The 23,191-nt window shown below is 32.2% G+C and overlaps 1 protein-coding gene across 5 annotated transcripts; it reads right to left on the reverse strand.

Moving 5' to 3' along the window:
• Nucleotides 1-1,414: 1,414 nt before the first annotated feature.
• LOC107913565 (dual specificity protein kinase YAK1 homolog) lies at nt 1,415-13,337 on the reverse strand. 5 transcript variants are annotated; one of them, XM_016842199.2, is made up of 18 exons: nt 12,479-13,337; nt 10,705-10,904; nt 9,165-9,318; nt 8,962-9,071; nt 8,763-8,832; nt 8,567-8,649; nt 8,387-8,465; nt 8,256-8,296; nt 7,104-7,226; nt 5,746-5,896; nt 5,474-5,588; nt 5,271-5,353; nt 5,109-5,183; nt 4,351-4,425; nt 3,459-4,285; nt 2,631-2,783; nt 1,838-2,136; nt 1,415-1,675 (listed from the first exon to the last, which is right to left on the reverse strand). In XM_016842199.2, exons 1-18 carry the CDS (start codon nt 12,671-12,673, stop codon nt 1,599-1,601), a joined length of 2,910 nt encoding a protein of 969 aa, XP_016697688.2. In that variant the 5' UTR covers nt 12,674-13,337; the 3' UTR covers nt 1,415-1,598. The 5 variants fall into 5 exon arrangements, 4 of the variants coding, with proteins under 4 accessions (XP_016697688.2, XP_040960121.1, XP_040960119.1 ...); XM_041104187.1 differs by lacking the exons at nt 1,415-1,675; nt 1,838-2,136 and adding exons at nt 2,921-2,952; nt 3,030-3,050 and having other exon boundaries at nt 2,641-2,783; nt 12,479-13,264; XR_005920547.1 differs by lacking the exons at nt 1,415-1,675; nt 1,838-2,136 and adding an exon at nt 2,921-3,050 and having other exon boundaries at nt 2,641-2,783; nt 12,479-13,264.
• Between the last annotated feature and the right edge of the window lie 9,854 nt (nt 13,338-23,191).

Raw genomic sequence — 23,191 nt, forward strand, 5'->3', positions numbered from 1 at the left:
TGAAGTCAAACAGATAGCAACATGAAAAGAAAGAAATCCACATACCAACAACAAAGATTGGCAACGTGAAAGTCATCATCAAATCCATGATGAAACAAAAGAAGAAATCCAAATACAAACAAAAAAGTCTTGCAATGTGGAAGCTATCATCAAAACAATGATGACGCAAGCAGTGATGGAAGCGGCCATTAACTCAAGCATGCAACGTGGAAACAATCATGACCATACAATTAAAGAAGCAACAAGACAAATGAGACGTGGAAGCAGCCACATCCATTTGAAGCCGAATCCTTACCATAAACACCGTTCGGGATTCAAAATACAATTGTATAGAATTTTTTAAATCCCTCTATAAATAGAGAGGAAAATTCATTTGCATAGGCATCTTAAGTTTATCATTTATAACTTAGTTTTCTTTTCTTTTTAGTTTTCTCTTCTGTAAAAACCTTTTCTTTTTAAAAGTCTAAAAATCTTTCCGCTTATAAATCGCACTCTACCCTACATACCCTTCCTCATTCTAGACCTAGTACTGAAAGACTCAGTCATGAATATGATAGTCGTGTTAAGACATTACCTCATAACCTACCTCTTTAAAGCACGTGCGACCATGTTTTGCAGCCACACTTGCAGTGAAGAGTCCCACAAAATCTTGACCCAGAGAACATTCTAGGCTTTGCGGCAGAATGCAAACTCAGAAGGCCAGAGGGTATCATCGCACAAACTCATGTTTCCCGGACTCTGTGTTTGACACATTTACATATGGATATAAAGGTATCATTCTTCAAAAGTATATAAAAAAGCCTTAAAGAAGACAAACATATCCATATTTGACAATCTATCCAAAGTCCAGGTAAACATAGCTGCTGTCAGTCTTCAAGCAACAACATACAATATTTTATTTTCTTAAAGCAATTTTTTGAAGAATATACATAGAGAGAGAGAGAGAGAGAGAGAGATGATGACAGGATCTTGTACATTGATTGACAACATAAATCTTAGTAAGACTTGGTATATTTCTACAAGTCTTCGTAATTGTAGGAACAGAAACACAATTGAGAAACAATAAGGATCACGCAAATTGGCTTCTTGGAGAATCTTCAGTTCCCCGATCACCAAGAGTGTAAACATCAAAAAGGAAAGAATTTCAGATCGACAGATCATGCATATAAAATAAATATACTCTACCACTAATTGAAGATATCGGCTCAAACCTGAACTTCCTCTCGAGTACTTTTCAGAAGCTGCTTTGATTGACTTAGTAATATGATTAAATTCCTCAAACAAGTTAAAAAGCAATTTCAAGAATTGAACTTAATTAGAAATCTAGCCTTTTGGAAATACAAGCAAGGACCTGGACCAGGACCAGGACCACTCGAGCATCATTAACAAAAGAGTAGCGATTGCATGCAAAATGTAGGAAGACAAGCAAAACAATCACCATGAATTATATTTATAAAAAGCACAACGAATGAGCATGGTCTGGATGAGCATTTGCTTATAATGAGCTCACTAGTTAAGTGAACTATCGAGTACAAATTTCTTTGTCAAACACCCAAAACATAATCCCACGCCATAAAAAATTAAAGTTGATTCCACCATTAAGCAATCCTTCCATAGTCCTTTCTTCCACGGGATGCTGATGGAATATTTGAGACGGGATGATTAGCCCTACGCCCTACATTAACAATGCCAGGATCAAGTAAAATGGAATCAGTTCATTCTATTCCCTAAATTATCCAACAAATATCATATAGATCAATACAAGAAGCCCTATGAAATTACAAAGTGGAATAGGAGGTAACTAAAAGTAGTTTGATGGTGTAAAGATAGGAAGTACCCCATGGCATGCCATTACTAAATGAACTATTCCCAGGAGAACGTGGACCCCCTGAATTAAAGCTAGGAGGAGGGAGTTGGACTTTCATCTGATTCCATTCACTACTTCGAGCACCAGTGGATCTCCCATGATTGAATCGCGGAAGGGTTTGTTGCCCCAACCGACTGGGATGATTTTGTGTCATATGTGGTGTGAAGTGAGATTGCTTTGAAGTAAAGCGGGGATACCCAGTATGCCAATCATTAGTTGAAGGAGGACTACCCACTTCCAAATGTGAAAATCCTATGGGACCATTCTGTCTGCACTCAAACAATATAGAAATACGTCAAGAACAGTGAAGAGGTGTTCCAACAAAAAATCAAAGCTCTGCTCTTGGATGTTTGACATATTTGAAGATTTCCATCTCTGCAATGGACAAACTCATCTTGGGCGGCATCAATTATATGGAACACAAATGCAAACTATAGCCTTTAATACGGAAAACAAAAACAAGGGCATAAGCATAACCAGACATGATTTAGAAAGACAAATGAGTACAAGAATTTATTAACACCCTGGGTCCTTGAGCACCTAGGTTCGAGTCCCATCATGCGTAATTACCATGTGTGGGTTCTTCCCCATATTTACTATGGGTTTAAGTCCACCATGTGCGGGTCTTGTCCAGATATATTAGTTCAATTGTGCTTTCTATTGATTTCATTCTAGTTATAGTTTGAGTCGATACTCTAAAAGCAAGAGCGCACACATATATATTTTGCAACAAAGTCAACAGAGGAAAAGGATATGAAATTACCTTTGAGTCGATAAATTTGAGCATGTGGTTAAGGCAAGGTTGAATCTTCCAACTCCAGCATATGAATCAACTGAACCTATTTGCATTCCTCTGTTCAAGTCAGCTGATATGCAACTTTCATCTGATCCATCCTCTTGCAGAAGAAGTTCATCACTATGGTGACAACAAATGCAAGTAATATAAGAAGCTAAAAGATCGTAGAATAAAAATCACAGCAAAACTCTCAGGTTTAGGAGTACCCCTGATTCCTGATGCAGCATGGAAGATTTTTGACGGACAAGAAAACTTACAGGATATCAGATAAAATACCAGTGCGCATGTTCTACGATAAAGAACATATCAATCAATAACCCAGAATTTCAGAAATTCTGGTATTTGTTCAAGTTAGTTCAAACATACCAGAAGTTGTTTGATGTTTCGCTGGAACCATTTCAGATATCAATAGGCAGCACAATTATCAACTCTTCTCACAAAGCAAAAGTGTTTAGACTGTAAGTTATTACCACCCAAAGACTATAATGCAACACAATAAATATATTGGATCATACTCGGTGTATCCAGATAAGCTCCCATTCTCTTCATATTATTACTTTATAAGAGCAAGCAATCTATAAAGAATAAATGCACATCAGCACGACAAAATAAGGAAATACTGGTATACAACAGTGAACTGAAAAGGACAAAGTGATGGCTACTAAACTACATGACAACCATCAGTACATTAACAAATGGTCTCCACCCTGTAGGCAGTGTGCAGTAGAAACATGACAAATATATCTTAAATATTTGACGAGCATAAGTTTAGACTGCAATGAATTCTCTACCCACCTATAATTTGGATCCCAATCTCCAGGATCAGGCAACGGCATGCTGGCCTCTGAATTGTCTTGAGTTGCTCCTGAGCTATACTGCAGTTGCACATTAGAACCAAGTCCTATGGAGCTTGGAATCTTCTGAACAATTGAGTAACTTGTAGCCATTCCAATGCCACCTCGCTGTTGCTTCCAGTTGGCTGCGTTAGAATTTGACTGTATATTAGAGGGCAGACCACCAACCACTTGAGAGTTTCCCTCAGCTTGGTTAGAAACGGTGCCATCGGTCACTTGTCCTTGCCAATGTGAAGATGATGAACTCTCTTGAGATTGGGAACTTCCAGAATATCCCCAACCTTTTCTTCTATTAAACTGCCCAGCTGCAGCCATCTTACTTAAAGGTGATCCTTGACAACTGTTTCTTGCGGGAGAAGTAGGACCATAGTGTCCAGGAGAGCCACCTGAAACTTGACCATAGGAGTTTGGAGGAGTAAACTGCGAGGGACTAGTACCAAGGGGAAGTGGTGCAAAGTTTCCAGCTGATGGACTCACACCAAGTCCATTCCCATGAGAGTATGGCAGAAATCTCCGTCTAGCATCGGGGCTACTTCCAAGCATCGATGCACCACTCTGTGGGTGCATGTTCATTGTAGATGGACCAACAGGTGAATAATATGCAAACATATTACCATTATCTCCGTAACTCCCGTAGCTGCTTCCAAGCCCAGCATTATCATTATAGCTACCATGACTTCCTACACTGCCATAGCTATTAGCATGACCATATGGCACCATTGGGAAGTGTGGGCTGTTATGAAAGGAAACTCTGTTCCTGTTTGGAATCTACACAATAGAAAATATGGATCAGTATAAGACTAATACTAAAATATAATTCTATCACAGCTTACATTAGGAGAAAGACCAGCTGCAAACCAATGCCCTCCACCAGGGTGATGATCCACCTTTAAGTTTTGAGCAACAGGCTATAAAAAAATAAAAATAAAAAAAGGCACCAGATGTTAGACAAGTGTCATTTCTTCTATTTCTCACCCATGAAATAACAGGTGCATATTAACTTCCATAATGCTTGCAATCCCACAACAGCATATTGCTATGACAGAAAACCAGCTCAACTTAAGTGAAGACCAATAAAGCCAAAAAAAGAATTTCATACTCACAGAAACAACCATAAAGAAAACGACAATAAAATGGAAACTGAACATTCACCAAAAGATTGCTAACTTTCATATTTGACAAGTACAGAACTCCAGGATAAGTTTTTCATATGTGAAATTATTTTCATCAACCTTAAGCTTTTATAACAGTGTTTTATAAAAAAGATATAAGTGCTTAGTGTATAGCATATGATTATAACAGTTCTCACAAAGGTACATAGATGACCAATCAACTAAGAATAAACATGCAATCATTATGGAAATCAGGAGAGGACTAGCAAATTCCTCCATATGCATGGTCTCAAGTCTTTCCCCTTCTATCTCTGCCGCAGCCTTTTATTTTTTCTTTTTCCTCTTTTCTTCCTAATTTATGATTTATACATCTATATTTGTACATGAAAAATTAAAACAAACCCCACATAGTTCATATAATATTATGACATAAGGTTCAAGTTTCTTCAATTGCACAGCTAAATGCATAGGTCCCTTACCAAGCGAGGTGTCTCAGGGGGAGGTCTGTATGGGCATGTGAAAGGTTCCCCAGTAACAAAAGGGTGTTTTGAAGCCTGCACGATGCAGTTGAAACTCTAAATATTGCATCATATTAATTGGAATATCATGATAAAGAAGCATCCACGGAAAATTTCAACGACCTGAAGAGGCGACCACCGTTTTGCTGGATCAAACTCAACCAATCCCCTCAAGAAATCAATCAAAGCTAATCGTATTTGACTCTCTGCGACAGATTCATTATAAAAAAAGCTTTAGTAGATTCTTAACAGGTGGTAGTCACACAAAAATTTTCCACCCATGCCAAGCTGTGCCTGTAAGCTCAATTTCAAGCTTAGATGCAAACCTTTAATGATATCTTCTTTAGGCAAGTTTTTCCTGTAAGGATAGTTTGTAACGATTGCTTCAAGGTTCTTATGACTGAAATACTCTTTGCCAATCAACGGTTTTTTTAGCTCCCTCTGAACAGAAACAAGCAACAATGACTATTGGATGAAAAAGAATTACAATGACGAGATGTTAAAGCATAAAAATTAACAAGAACCAATCGTATGGAATTCCGATTCTTATACTAGTTTTTAAGAATTTTTCTTCAAAAATGCAAATATGAACACTTACAGCTTCATATTCTTCTTCTGTTAAAGCTTGGTATGCACTTCTGCCACCACTGGAGATTTCACCATTCTCCATATTGTGGATGCTTCCAATGCACTTAAATAACTTACTTGTGTTTTTTGCCTCCTTTAAAAGATAATCAGGGGGTTGTCCTCTACAACAATACAACCATATATAAAGAGCTGTTCACAGAAAGTGCAAAAATACAATTGAATAGGTAATGAGTGCAAAAACAACTTTTCAACTTATAGAGTATCTGATTGTGACCATGTTATTATGGGGTAAGGAGAAATAAGCTGGAAACAGAAGAATATGCGAAGATATTAAGAAAATGATAAGCAGCAAATTATATATATTGAATGCAAGAAAATAGCAGAACGACTAAGAACAACTGATTAAAAATAGTTCAAGGAAAATCAAGTAGGAAGTATTCTAAAATTCTAAAGATAAAATACACATTATCATGTACAACTCTAAACTTCAATGAATTAAGTCAGCTAAGTGACCAAATTTTAACCCAAAGATTAATGTAACTTTAGCACACAGCATAATCCAGGGGCACTTCTATTTTTAGTGAACAGAAACCATTTGTTTTAGACTAATCTCATAGGCCAGTCCAACTACAAAATCAAATAACTGAATGTGTGTGCAACAGCACATGCATGTCTTTAACTCTTTTCGCTTTTGAAACAAACATAAATAAGGCATTATAGTCTGTTAAATAAGCATAAATTCTAATACGAACCAAATTGTTTAATGTGATCACGGGTGGTCAATCTTAGAACCCCCAAAGGGGACTCACAGAATACAATCCTAATGCTCAGGGACATATGTAGAATTCCAGAGCATCCTTTAGAGGATCTTATATAACATGAAATCAAATTAGACAATTGAAATTGATGAGAAAGTTATAAATATCCTAACTTGCAATATTAACCTATCTCTTATGTACATACAGCTCTCTCAAAAGTATTCATGCCTATCTTGCTAGTGCAAGGGATGAATGATCTTAAGGGATCTAACTTGTCAGCATAATACTTTTAGTTTGAATAACATAAATCAGAGAGAGAGAGAGAGAGAGAGGAGGGGGGGGGATTGCAATTCTAATTTGCAATATGCATAAAATATTTGCAATTAAGAAAAATCAAATAAAAAATTTATCTCTTTTCTTGTATGGCATCATTTAATTAAGCGAAACTATAAAAATCCATACACTTTTTCGTTTGAACACAACCTGCTTGATTATCCTCCTATCAAACCTACCAAAGAAATAGCTATTCCTAAATCAATCAGAAGAAACTGATGCCTAGAATAGCGTGAAATTGTTAGCCAAAATGCATCTACCAAAGCAAGAGGCATACCCAAGTATTTCAATCATTCGCCTTAGAAGATCAAATTCTGAAGAACCTGGGAATAACGGCAGCCCTAAAAAGAGTTCGGCAACTATGCAGCCAAAGGACCACATGTCAATATCTGTTGTATATCTGAACAAGGATCAAGGTTCAAACTAAAACAATCATAACAGAAGACATTGAAATCAAAATCAAGGTACTGAATCATCAAAGATAATAACAAATCGCAACCACAGAACACCTTTTAGAATGAGTGTTTTCTAATATTACTTCCAAAGACTAAAAGATGTGATAAATAAAAAGTTATATGGGTTGCAACTTGTTAAAGAAAACAGTGATAGAAAATAAGACCAAATATTCTATATCATTATTTGAAAGAGATCAACTTCACACAGAAATAGAAAGATCTTAGTTATACTGCAGATACTCAAGCAAATAAGTTATTTTGCCAATTTAGATAGAGTTCAATATCATCCAGGAAAAAAGAGTTAAATACCTTAAAGATGATCTGAGATATTACAATGAGTGCAAACCTACCTTTATCTCGTTTCTTTCCATCCCATCTACTGTTGGTCGGTATGAATGAAATAACTCAACGGTAAAACAATGACAAAGGCAGACAAGCCCAAACCAACATTTTGAACAATCTACTTGAGGTTTAATGTTTGATATTTTATGCCCTTCCTACCTTATGTTATACTTATAATAGATCAAACAACAGAGACAAACCCCGAAACAGGTTGAGATGAAAGAAAAAAGGATCTCATTAAGGTCAGTATTAATAAAATATTATTTAATACAGTGAATAAAACAAAAATTGCAGCAGTAAGTTGTTATATCAGCAGAGAACACCTTCAACAAATTCAGAGCTATATAAAAGGTCAGGATAAATTTTCGCACCCATAATGAACATAAGCCCTGATGATTCACATGATAAATAACCTGAACTCCAAAGGTTCATTTAAAACCTGAGGATTGGTTATGTCAAATAAGTTCTGCTGAAGTTCATTCCACCAAAGTTACAGTTCAGCAAGTCATTGAAGATGAGAAGAGATATTACAAGGAATGAAACAACACCATGATCCACCAAAAGACAAAAGCATTAAGCAAGATCAAGTGATAGAAATGAATTAATGCTATAAATCCATGTCAAAAGGATACTGATACCCAAGAAGAACTTCAGGAGACCTATAATACCGGCTCTGCAGAAGAAAAGAAGAAAACACAGCCATAAGACCCTTGTGAGCATGACAACAATGAACAGTATAACATGCGATAGTGATGGAGGAAACCTGAATGTAGGAATAAACAGTCCGATCTTCCATGCAAGCTGATCCAAAGTCAATTATTTTAATTTCTGCTGGCTTGACGCTGTTATTTCCAATACAGAAATATAAAAACTTCACTGAAAGAAATATAAAAAATTTATATTAATTTTGTAAATCCTGACTAACCCTGAAAAAGCAACTCACCTTGTGCACAGAAGAATATTTTCTGGTTTAAGATCACAATGAATTATTCCAGCATCTTTTAATAAAGCCAGTCCACGTAAAATCTATATAAAATCAAAATTATGCAATCAAAAGACCATTGGAAAGGGATGTCTATAGCTAGTCTAATCATTATTCAGCTCAGAATCAAATTCTGCTATAAGAAAACTGCAAATACCTGTTTTGAGAACAGCTGAACAATGCTCAATGACAAACCCCTAAAATGGTTTATCTTGATAAGCTCATACCTAGATCAGTAGGAAAATATTAATAACATGCTACCCAAATATATGTATATATATAAGAATCTGTCTGTAAAGGGTAAAAGAAATTTAAATAATGAATCTTGTTCCATTATATGCCAATAAATTACTTACAGGTTGGTGTCCAGAAGTTCAAAACAAATGCACAAATGACGTTGATGTACAAAGAAATCGTATATACGGACAATGTGATGCTTGTCTTCTGGATCATATTTTTTGTTTAACTGCATATGGCAAACAATGAAGCGAACACAATGATATTTCACTAGGGGTATCTGTAAAATAAGGACACATACAGCACTAAGAAACTTAATTACCGTTGTCAAAATAGAAACTTCAACCAGTGCCTGCTGATAATAAGCAGGCTGGTTTTTAATTATCTTCACAGCGACAAAACTGCTTGTTTCGGGAACCCAGCATTTCGCAACCTGCCCAAAAGTCCCATGACCAAGAACGTCTTTGACAATATATCTACAGAAAATCATTAAATCATGAGTAAAAGATTCCTCCAATAAACTCAATTCTAAATGATAATAGACCGGCCACCTGAAATATTTATGTTACATTGCTATATTCATAAGTCTATCAAATACCTTAGCCTTCATGAATGATATGAGTTCATTTTCTTTCTTTATATTTTTCCTTGTTTTAAATGGTTGGTTATCCTTTGTTTCTCATAATGGATAATATCTTTTCAATTTCATTAACTAACATGTTTGCTGCCTTGTTAAGGAGAAAAGCAAACCATACCTGGGTAATGTAAGTAACATTAGCATATAGCATCAAATGTATTATTCATGCTCAGAAAAGCCATAAAATTCAATTACGCACATAGAAGAACACCTTGAAAGCAGTTTTTGTTCTAAAACCATGCTAATCATTGACTAAAGCAAGCCCATTCACAAAACAACCTACCTATACAAGCCAAAGAATTTAACAAGCTCAAATGTAGAAGTATAGGCCAAAGCCAAGTTTGGTAAATTCTTCTCCTGGCATTTTGACTCAACTATAAGACTGCCCAGCACATCAAACAATGAAGTTCCACTAACCTAATTTTGAAATTGATTTCTTAGCTTATTACAGTAACTGAATAATGATTACGACTTTCCCCACAAGGCAACAATTTCACTAGCTAAGCCAAGCCTGAATCAGGCTTGGGATGACATTTTACAGAGCCAACGCAGCGTCATACTTGCACTGCCCCCAACTCTTCTATTTCTAAAAAGCTCTACTATAGCACCCAAAACCTTTGGAAACGAACCGCAGGCATTTTGCTGGGGTTGCGAAGAACAGAATCAGAAAAGGTGTTTTTTCATTGTTGTTGTTGCTAGACTTAAAGAAGAAAAAGACCAGCTAGGTACATGGATTAAAATTTTAAAATTGAAACTCTACAAGGAGAAGATGATGGATTAGGGGAGGATTGGTGAATTTCTAAATTAATTGAAAAAATGGTTCACAAAGCTTGGCAAGCCCAAAGCCCCAGATTAACGCTGACATAGAACTCATCTGGCAAGCCAAGGTTTGGACTTCAGAGTTCAAAAGCTAAAAACAAAGCAAGTGTCTGCCATAGCAAAGAGAAACTAAAGGTGACATGAAAGAGAAACAAATATGCACTTCAAGATGACCACTGTTTCTGACACTTCACTGTCAAGAAATTGTCCATTTTAGTCTAGGATCAACTAGTTGTTGATAGCAGCACAAATGAAAATTTTAGTTAAAGAAAAAGAACTGTCTTTATTCCAAAATTAAGAAAATCCACAAGGCCCATGTGAAGTCTATTTGAAAAGAAAACTATATAAAATGCTTCAGAAATTAAGTTCAACGTCACAAGAAAAATTATGAAAAGCAGTAACAAACCTTCGCTGTGTTTCTAAATTGATCAAGACAAAGTTCACTGATAGAATAAGATCTGAATTCACATTGTCATAGCCATCATTGAGGATGCCAACAGACGGGCTAGTCAAAAACCGCTTTGGGTTCAATTCTTCTGAATATTTAAATTGTGGATTGCATATTTGGTATGTTTCAATTATGTCCTTTGTCAGTCTTGCCACCAACTGCACAGTTAAAGCTGCATGTCAGCATAAAAATTTGCCTTATATTTGGGGGAAAGTAATTGTCTTCACATCCACTACATAGTAGCCTTGTAGCTGAATAGAGTGTTGAAAACTTAAACTTTGAATTATATAATATTTCAAGTTGATTGGATGGCCCACTTTGCAAACACAATAAAATATTTTTAAGAGAAAAAAGTGTTGAACCTTTTAAATGACTAGGATCTACATAAGGCATTTCATCAAAATGTTCTTTTTCCTTCTATTTCTCAACAACACTAAAACTAAGTATAAGTGATACATTTGGCATGCAGGACTAAGCAGCATATGATAAGAACCATTCTATCTAATGTTAGTGTTCCCTTTAAAAAGAGGATAGTATGACAACAGGATGAGTAATCCTATGGAAAAAGGAATGATCATTTCAAACCTATAGGCAAGAATCATAATTTGGATATCATATTTTTCATGTATCCAGCGTTCCTCCTAAAGTTGCAGTCTTCTTTAAAAAGTTGTATCTAGACAGCTGCAAAGGCACTTTTTGACCAAGGACAACAATCATCCTATCTCTTCCAAGCACCAAACATGGAACAAGATAATAATCAAGCCTATACTACTTTTAATCACGCACACATGTAAAATAGGATGATAAAATACAATCTTATACCCATGCTCATGTCACGTTATCTTAGTCTCTCCATTGTCTTGAACATCAAATGCAACCTAAAAGATTCCTTTGCCATTTTTTTTGGTTTACCTCTTTTACTTTTTAAGGATTTAAAAGATCTATAAAATCATATGTATAACCCAAGAAAGATCTATTTAACATTTAATTTTAAGAAATATGCCGATATACTTTTTCTAATAGTTGCTTAAAAAAATCCTATATTGAGACATTAAAACATAAATACCAATTCAAATGAGTTCCTGCATTAAGAAATAAATAGGGCACATGACAAGGCTATTTGACAATAGAACATCCAATAAATAAAAGGAGATCCATAGTGCCATTGTCAGGTCAGACTTTGATGATCCAGTGGGCAAATGAAGAACAAATAGGCATCCACGCTCCATGGAGACTATTTTTCAAAGAGTCTCTTCTCCCTAGTTTAACTTTTTTACAGACATCATAGATTGGCATGAGTTGAAGTGAATAATGGCTTATCAGGGTAGATAGGACATGGGATCTAAAGTATAAGGTTGCAGTCAATTTGCTAATATTTGCATCAACATATTGCATTCTTCTAACAGGAACAAATCTGATCACTTACTCGGCTTAAGCATACTGAAATGGTGCATTATACAAATTGAGAAAAGTATAACAATTGAGAGCTTTCTATGATATATTTGCATGTAGTGAAACTTTAAAGATTAAGTTTACTTGGTTTATATATGCTTCTCTTGTGTCAGACAAACAGAATCACCAATCAAACCAGCTGAACATAGAAATCTACACCAATTCAAACTCAAACCAAATCGAAAGCTCCTCAAAAGTTTCTTAACATTTGAAGATGCAAAAAACTACCCACAAATCTTTAGAAGTAAATAGGAACAAACAATTAGAAAATATAACTTACAGGCCTCCTGACAAAAACACGCGGCTTTCTATCAGCTTCATCCCTGGGTGAATACGGTCCAAAAACCAGCTGACTCGGCCGCCATCGCACCGCAGACCCTTCATCTGACCCCAATTCAGAGGCCCCCTGAGGCTCTCTTTGATTACTAGGACCAACTTCATCCATAACTATCCCCTTAGAAAAGGAATCGACCATTTCTGACCCCAAAATTTACTATTATCCCCAATAGCTCCATTGAAATTGAAGCCACCCAAAAGTTGAAAAAACAAACAACACCCCGATTTTGATCAGCAATTGGATTGCAATTTTGAAGTCAAGATCGAAACTTCAGTGATTTCTCAAAGAACCCACCAGCTGACTCCAATCCCATTAGTTTTCTTCTTATTTTCTCTTATTAACAGTTTAAACAGAGAAGAATCAGAATATTGGAAGTCCAGGTCGATCCACAGATTATCAATAAATAAAAGAAAAATCAAATTTCGATATAAAGAAGAAACAGAAAAAGGATTAACCCCTTCTATATATTGTAAAATAAACACAATACAACAAAAACAAAAACCCACCAACAAAAGAAACCAAATCGGATTTTTTTTAAGAAAATAAAAAGACCCAAAACTTAGACTATAAAGAAGAAATGCAAGAAGAAAGATCAATAGATGAAGAAATAGTTAGAGAGAGAAAGAAAAAAAGAAGAGAGTTTTGGGTCTGAGAGGACAAAGACGCCGTGTTTCTTTCTTCCTCCAAATGGGAGCTTTTATTTTCTTTCCGTATTTAGATTTGTTATTTTATGGGATTGTGGCTGTGCCATGGAAATACTGTACAGTGACATTTTCCCATAATTTTCTAAGAAAATTACCTATTTTTTGGTTCTTCTTTTCTAAGAAATCATATATATATATATTAACAATACGAGGTTAAAAAATTTAGTCGGTTGACATTACACTTCTTTTACCCATATTGAGGCATTTATTTTAAAATTTAAGTAAATTAATACCCTCATGTTCTTTATATTATTTTGTTTAACTTTATTTTATAATTTTTATATTTTTATATATTTTGTTTTAACTTTATTTTATAATTTTTTATACAGTTGATTTTAAATAAGTTATTTATTTACTTTTATATTTTACTTAAATAAATCAACTTTTAATGTTATAACATTAAAATTAATAAATATTACTTTGTTAAGTTTAAAATATACATATTAGTAACATTTAAATTTATATTTTCAAATATAATAAAAGTTAATTATATTTATTTATTAAAGTAAAACAAAGATAATTATAAAATTATAAAAAAATCTAACATTAAAATAAATTAATTTAAATATATATAAAATAAACATTAGTAATATTATTTAAATTGTAATATATTAATAATAATATTCAAATGAAGATGAATTTTTGTATTACTTTCAGGGGTGAGTGTTCAATCGAATCAAGTCGAATTTAGTAAAAAAATTTTGAGTTAATCAAGTTTATGAGTATTATTTTATCATTCTAACTCACTTTGAAATTTTTTGAATCGAGTCGAATGAAATGAAATTTGACTCAAGTCGAATCGAATAAAGTGAAATTGTTAAAAGTTAAATTAAAAAAAATTAACTATGTCAAATAAAAATATTATTACAGGATAACTAATTCCATGGTAGAGCCTATAAATTTGAAACCATATATATTTTAAAAAAATTCAAAGCAAAATAATAATAATAATAAGATACATAAATTTGAATCATTAATTAGGTTCCAAAATTATTATTTTAGGATTTTTTTTAAAATTTTAACTTTTTATATATATTTTTAGAAGTTTTTAGAATTTTTTAGAATTTTTTTAAAATATAAAATTTGAAAATTTTATAAATATTTTGAATTTTAAAAATTATTTTAAATTTTTGAAAATTATTTTAAATTTTTTTTGTAATTTTTTGTTGAGGGATGGACCAATTTGCTTATTTTCAAAGTTGACAGGGACCAAAAGGGTATTTACACTAATATCTTATTCGAATTATTAGAACTGTAAAATTCAACTCGACTCGAACTCAAAAATCGAATCGAGTTATTCCAGTTAACTCGAATAATTCGAATAACTTAATTCGATTAACTCAAAATAAAAAAAATCAATCTTTTCGAATCGAATTGAGTTTTTCTCACCCCTAATTACTTTAATATTAAATATTTTTAAAATTAAATAACATTAATATAATTTATTTTAAATTATTTAAATATTTTATAATTACATTATTTTTTAATTTATTAATGATTTTAAAAATCATTAAAAATTTTAAGAAATAACTAAATATAAATAAGTATACAAACTAGTTTAAATATATTATTATATTTTGGTAACTTTGGAATAATGAATCTTACGATGCGTAAATATTATAGATAGGCTTTTTCAATTAAAATTTTATTTTAACTTAAATTTCATGATCTGATTGTAATTATAAATCAATTGTGTTGTTGATTTTGGTTATAATTGAGATTGTAACTTTTAAAAAATATGTTATTTATATTATATATAGGTATCATGTTTTTTTGTTGGTATTATAGGTATCACTAAAATCATTTAAATTTTATAAAAAAAAAGTACAGAATCAATCATAAATATTATTAATAATATAAATAAAATTATTAAAACTTATTATAAAAGTATTAAAAATTATTATAAAATATAAAAAAATTACTAAAATTTTATAAAGCTTAGAAAAAAATTAAAAATCTATAAACAAATATAGAAAAATTCTAAAATATTATAAAAATCATAAAAAGAATAAGATATACAAAAATTATACTTTAACCATCTCAAAACATAAAAAATAGTCGAATTGTCTAAATGGCATGTGATTACTCCCCACAATGACAATTTTTTAAGGTGTTATTCCTTTTCCGTTTCCAACTTCTTCTTTGACTAATGTCCGTCATTGAATAACAACTTAAAAATTTTTGTCGTTGTACGAGAGTAATTATAGGTCATTTAAATGATGTCATTGTTTTTATGTTTGAGATTATTAAATTATAACTTTTATATGCCTTATAATTTTTAATAATTTTTTGTATTTTTATATTTTATAATAAATTTAATTATTTTTATATTATTAATAAATTTTAAATTTTTTCTATATTTTAAAAAAATCTATTTTTCATAAATTTTAAATAGTTTTATGTTTTTTAATTCTACAATAATATTATGATAAATTTTAATATATTTTTATAATTTCTAAAAGTTTTCTATTTGTTTTTATAACTTTTAATTTTTCCTGATATCTTTATATTTTCTAAAATTTTTAATAATTTTATCATATTTCTATATTTTTCTATTTTTTAATAATTTAATTGATTTTTTATTATCACTATAATTTGTTATCATTTTCCGTCACGTGTCATAATCACGATGTAATACATAGCAGAGTTAACTCAAAAAATATAAAATAAAAAAAGGGACTGTTAATTGTTAAATTTAACGGTTAGACCGTTAAGTTAACGATCAAAAGACCTTTTTCATATATTTTGATAATTTTTAAATATATAATTGAGTGAAAAAAAAAGAAAAAATTTAATTTTTATAGAAAAAGCTCAAGGGCTTGTATGTAATTTCTGTGATTCTCAAGGCACCCATAAGAATTGGAACAAGTAAATTACAAGATCTATTAATTACAATATTATCCAAATGTGAGACATTTATGTAATTATAAATAATAACACTTAAATTTAATTATTTTGCAATTAAAATTTTGGCTTAAATTTTTTTAAAAAAATATTTTAATTTTTTTCGAAAAATCAATCCAGCCATCTATAAAAAATTCACTAATACCAATTTGCAACCACACAATTCATTCCTTATTTTTGAGTTACAAAAATATTCAAACACTAATGAAAAAAATATAAATAAGATTTAACTGTTTTGAGATAGGAAAAAACAGTAATCACTTGACAAAAAATTATTCTCAATAATTTATATGGACAAATAGGTTTATAAGATTAGATGAATTTGGACGTGTATTTGTTTAGCTTCATTCTAAACTTGATTTTTTAATAATTTATTTTTAAAATTTTTTTGTCTACGTGACAATGTCATATCAACATCATGATGGCTAGCTCAACAATTGTTAGTGGCCATGTCAACACAATAACGATCAACAACGAAAATCATTAGTCAAATATTTTGATAAGGTATACTTTTTATGGTGGGGCTTGATTGAATTTTTCAAAAAAGTATAGGAATTTTTTGCCTTTTAAGCCTAAAATCTTTTATTGAGTTTGATGTAACCAGTCAATCGAATACCAACTTAATAACTAGAATTACTTACATCTTTTACTATTTTAAAATTAAAATAAAATTTAATTCTTTTTTAAAAGAATTATCCATATTTTTTTGACGACACATATGTTGAACCTAAACCAAAAGTATTTTATTTTATTTTCATATAATATTAATTAGTTTTCTTATTTGTTGGATGCTCTAGTTAATTATAAGTATAAACTAAAATATTTTTCTAATGGGGTAAAAATAATTTTTAAGTATTTAAATCTGGTTACTTAAAGTTGTTAAAGAACATGGGCGAAGGTAAAAAAAAAATTAAGCAGGGACAAATTAAATTAAAAAAATCTTAGGTGCCAAAAAGAAATTTTATCATTATATTAATTCATAATTTCATAATTTTTCAAGCGACTTACAAAACAATTTTACCATTTTGGGGCCCTACTTACCCGCATTTTTATTCTAATAAGTAATTTTTTTAAGTTATTCATTACTTTAAACTTTTGCTTGGAAACAGTAAACATTACTAAACAATAGAAAAAAAAAACCTGCAAGATTTAAATAATTACATACTAAATTTAATTGACTTAAATATTATCTTGTAAATCTAAAGACCATATAAAATTGTTGATTCAACTAAGGAGGATAGTAAGGAGGATTAAGTAGTAGTTTTGTGGAGGCCGGTTCAACTAGAGAGACAGAGAGGCGGAAAGAAACAAGAGGACAGACAAACTGCTAGGAGAGCGAATATTCGGGCAAAGTAATCTTAAGGCTAGAAAAATCAAATCCCTTTTTTATCATTGAAAGGGTACTTATAAAAGATATTTTCTTGTCCACTATCGTGACGTGGTAGGATAAATACTCAATTTCATCAAACATGTAAAGGATATTCACAAAAATAAAGGATATTCATGGTTGGGCCTTATCTTTTTTTTCATTTAATCAGTACAAGGTTGTTATACTTAGGTGGACCTCTCATTGCCTAAAGGGTGTCTTTACACTTGAGGAACGTTTACCTTTAAAACGAGTGCCTAACCTTTCTGAGGGGAGCAAAGGGTTGGTACTCCTTTGATCCTGGGAAATGGTTTAGCTAAGCCTCTTCTTAGGTTGAGTCAATGGAAGTGTCAACGTTGTTTGAGCTATTGACACATGTCCATGTCATGGAGGAGTATAGCAATAATCCCCTCCAAGTCGAACAGAAAGTTATACAATGGGCTTCTGCCAGACATTCCTTTGTGTAAATGCTGAAGGACAACAAGAAACGCTTTTGCTTGTCGAGGAAAATGAAGAGTTGTTGCACTCATTCTAGGAGTTTCGTCATATATGCAGTCATATTTGGGGAGAGATGGCCATGATGGAGGATCTCTATCATAATGCATGCGACCAAACGCCATTGGTCATGGCCTTCAAGCCCAAAACAATGTGTTTATGAAGTATTTCTATAAATCTAGGTTTCAATCATCTGTGAAACCATTTTTGTCTTTTTGAGTTCTTAAATTTTTTTGTGTTTTTATTTGTTTGCTACATACGTTCTTTAGTTTTTAGAGCTAAGTTCTTTCCTCATGTTTGTTGTTGAAATTTCATTTGTTCTTTTTTCATTTTTATAACAACACTAGGCGATGGCTAGAACTCAAAGGTACATAAGAGAAAGAGGTGTTAAGAGGGAACAACTGTCGTTCAACCATTAAGGGTCGGATCCTCTGTCGCTGGTGATAGGCCGGCTACTGTGGCTCTGAGTTCAAATAGGGGACACCCATTTACTGCACGAGCCACAAATGAACCGGTTGATATTGGTGAATCTGAATGTATCACCATTAAAAAACAAATATTGAGGGTATTGAGGTGCAGGGGGCTCCTTCCAAATCACATAAGCATGATTTTAGTGCTCCATATGAGACACATTGTAAAACGCCAAATCGACCCATTAATTGGATTCGAGTATGGTGTGCCACTACTTATAATCAAGCTAATTTCAAAACATTTTGGCGGAAACTTATATGTTTCTTACAAAATTATAGATATAAAACATTTGATAGACGTTGCTTTACTAAATTTAATGAAGTCTTTAACAATTTTAAATAACATTCCAACCATTTTGGCGTATAAGTGCAAATATAATAATTTCATTAAACAAAATATATTAATTTAAAACCAAGCATTGATATTTTATAAAAATCTCATAAAAATAGAGTCTTATCAAAACATAAGTTCTTTATACAACTCATTTCCCAAAATACATTTATGCGCCACCCCCACTAGTCATGCATGATACATACACAAAACAGTCACCTCATAATAATAGCAGCACCCTGGCGTAGTTCTTCCAACAAAGTCTTCCTTCAGCCAACAAGCCTGAGAAGGAAAAGATAACGAAGTAAGTTCATATGAACTTATTGAGTTCCAAAGAGAAATCATACATATTATTACTAATAGTACAACAAAATCTTTCTAAGGGATTTGCACATATTCACATAATACGCCCAATGGCGTATACAAAACACAGATAGACCTAGTACGCCAACTTACATATCACTTGGGCGTATACTGTACGTCAAGTTAACATAACTCAAACAGATCCATCTTCATGCCAACCACGTACCCAGAGTTCAGAATCAAAAGCATATCATACAGTCTAATTCACATACATTCTCTCCCTTAACTCCTCATACCATTTTAATTCAGAATAACATGTTTTATCGTGATTTGCCAATCTATTTTTAATATAGCTACCCTACTAGAGGCTACACAAACATATCTCATCATCTCTATCATCACATATTAGATCATATCATTTCATACATATCAGAAGCATATGGTAGTGGCTTAAACATGAAGAATGGCGTTTAGTTCATATCACATACAGACTACAATCAGATTGATGACTCTAGATAACCATTATCCACACATACACTTTCCATCCATTACAAAAGAAGAATGCTTACCTTACACAAATTATAAAATAAAGAAACTACAACACATGGAAGTAAGAAGGAACTCACCAGAAACTTTAATATAAGTTTACAAAGCAGGTCCTTCGCCTTTATCACTTGGACATTTGTTAACTTCTTGAGCTAAAATAAAGATAATTAAACATATCAGATCATCAATCTATCAAATCTGATCATGCATACAAGAATCAACAATACTTAATCCAGAATTAGGAAGTTTCTTTCCTCATACACCATTCTAACATTTATGCATGCAGAACAAGATACATGTAACTGACTTAGAGAGTAACCTAGGGTTCATCAGTAATTACCAATAAAATGGTACTAACGTAGAAGTTAGCTGAATATTGCAAACCTTACTTCGAAGAGGTTTTCTAAACTTATATTTTTAGAGAGTTTCAGAGGAAATCATGGAAGAAGAAGAAAACGTAAAGGTGTTCAAAAAGACCACCACTATCCTTATATACTTAAGAAATGAGACAAGGATTAGTGGAAAAATCAGATAATTCCACTAACACTCTTGATTCCCGTGATTAAATGCACTTAATATAATTTAAATCAATTGTAGTCTAGTTCCATTCTATCTCAACTTAGCTAACCAAATTACCATACTTGAATAATAAACAAATATCTAATCAGCTATGAACTTAACGAGTTCGCCCAAAGCATCTGGGTTGGGCAAATTGTAACAACCCAATTTTTTTTCAATGGTGTCAGAAACAATGGTTTCGAGGCCACCAAATCTGGCGAGTAAGTTTGCAAATATTATTATTTAATATTTATGAGTCAAATATGGTTTTAAAAAGGCTTTTGAATTGGTAATTTATGTTTTATAATGATTTATTAGGTTCGAGTGGTAAGACCCTAGGTCAAGTGATTTTAGAAAGTGAGGCATCAGACCTCGTTTTTATAAACTGAGCCATAAACATTTTTATAAATATTTACAGAGGGTCATTAAGGTGGTATTAAAGTTTAGTTGAAAAATTTTAATGTTTCAATAGCTAATTAATTAAAAAGGACTAAATTGAAAAAGGTGCAAAACTTGCTAATTATAATATTTAAGAGATTAAATGGCTTGATTAGTAAATAATGGAGGACTTAAGAAACAATTATACCTAAATTGATATAGTGGGACGACATAAAGTAATTAGAATGACAAAATTGTAATTTATATGAAATTAAAACAATAAATTGAATTTTAAAGCTTTCTATGCAATTCATCTTCAATTTCAGCCTAAAGCACCATAAGAGAGAGCTTTAAGTTGGTTCTTCATTTTTTTTGTTTCATGTGAGTTCAATTCTTACCCGTTTCTTGTAATTTTTATGTTTTTGAGATCATTGCAATTAGGTCCAACTAACTCGTACCTTCGTTTTTGATTTTGTTAAAAATTTTGGAAGTTACCATTGATAAATATTAGATGTTTTTGATTAATAACATGGATTTGGGGCTTTGATTGTGTTGTATGATGATTTTGTAAAGTGATTTTGTTAAATATTGATTTTAGGATTAAATTGTGAAAATGTCAAAATATTAGGGTTTGATAGTGAATTTTGGGTTTATTAGGGGCTTTATGAGGGCTTATAATATTTGGATAGATTATTGATTGAGAAAATTAGTTAATTTGATAGATTAACTAATTAAGGGATTAAATTGCAAAAATTGTAAAAGTTTAGGGTAATTGCGTAAATTCAAAAAATAAAATGGTATTAATTGTAAAATTAATTGGAAATTAAATATATGCTAATAAATGAGTAACTTTTGTATTCTAGATCAAGATCCCATAGATACTCGTGAAAAAGGAAAAATAGCGAAATAGTCCCCAAACTTCTACAATTACTACAATTTAGTCAAGGTAAGTTCTACGGTTAAAATTTAACATTTGTATAAATTGATGATTATTATGTATATATATTCTATTGTTGGAAATAATTTATTGTTTGAATTATAATATTGAATTGGATATTCGGTCTGAATTGAACGCGGGATTTGAGTATATTCGTGATTTGGTTTATGATGGTATTGGAGGGAGATATCAGTATTATTCCCAAGTAAACCGGGGATCAAAATTTGTTTTGAACTCTCGTGTTTTGCTTTCTATTTGGCGTAATTGGGTGGATCAACTCTTACGAGCTTCTGTTTAGCTTTTGAGCTTCTGTTGACGTATTTGGGAGGACTAGCTCTTATGAGCTTCTGTTGACGATGTACTCTTATCCGTAAGTTGTTCTTCGAATGGAAAAATTTTGGTAAGGTGATTTATTTAATGAATTTGAAAGACATGTTATTTATTTTTGTATTGATTTGAATACGAATGTATTTGTAAATTGAAGTTGTGAATGACAAGGAGTTGACATGAATGATTTTATTTATTTGACTTATTATAGTAGGTCCGGTAAGATTTTTGTTTAACCCGTCAAACTTACTAAGATTTGTTAAGCTTATTTGTATTGTTTAATGTCTTTTTAGATTTTCAGAAGGTTGGACGATTGGATCAGCACTTAAGTCACACTATCCAGCTTATCTCGGTAGTTTTTGAAACATTAAATATGGTTTATATGGCATGTATAGGCTTTTGCATGGTCTTAGTCAAAGTTTAGTTTATGTAAATATTATGAATAATATTTTGTTTATATAACCAACTTATATTTTGGTATGAGAATAAGGTATAATTGTGATGTTAGTATGAGTGATATATGTATGTATGTATGTATGTATGTATATATGTATGTATGTATGTATTTGAATTGTAGTGAAATTTGGTAACTTTCTTAGGTAAATTAATTAGGTAAGTTTGGATACTTAGATGACATGTTTTTAAGTTGTCATTTGAGGTTCCTAAGGGCATATTGGTTGTATGTGGTGATAATACATGTTTAAGACTTGATTTTAGCATGATTTGAGTGCCTTGTTATGGCTTGTTAATGTGCAATTTGTTGAGTCTAGGTTGGTGTCAATTTGGGTGAGAAATGTGGCTTAAAAAATAGGCTATTTTTGTCCACACGGGTAGTGACACAGGCGTGTGTCTCAACCATGTGTGACACACGGCCAAGTGACATGGCCGTGCATCCCCTGTATCTTCTTAAGAATCCAAGTCAGTATGCTCACATGGCCTAGCACACGGGAGTGTGACTTGGTCGTGTGACCCAAGTTAAAGAGTTACACAGGCATGGACACGGGATGAGACACGACCGTGTGTTCCTATTTCGAATGTCCACACGGCTTGAGACACAGGTATGTCTCCTGACCGTGTGAGTCACATGGCCTGGCCACACGGCGATGTGACCCTTGTAGCTTTGAAATTTTTCTACTTTTTCAAAAAATATTTCTGAGTTTCTGATTTAGTCCCGACTTGTTCCTAATGTGTATTTCGAGCCTTGAGGGCTTATATAAGGGACAGTATATATGATTTTGATTGGTTTTATTATGAATATTGATATGTAATGAAACGTTTGAAATTTCTGTCTGATTGATCCGTATACCCCGTTAATGCTCTGTAACCCTGTTTTGGCG

This window comes from Gossypium hirsutum, chromosome D11, assembly GCF_007990345.1.
Source record: "Gossypium hirsutum isolate 1008001.06 chromosome D11, Gossypium_hirsutum_v2.1, whole genome shotgun sequence".
Taxonomy (NCBI): Eukaryota; Viridiplantae; Streptophyta; class Magnoliopsida; order Malvales; family Malvaceae; genus Gossypium; species Gossypium hirsutum.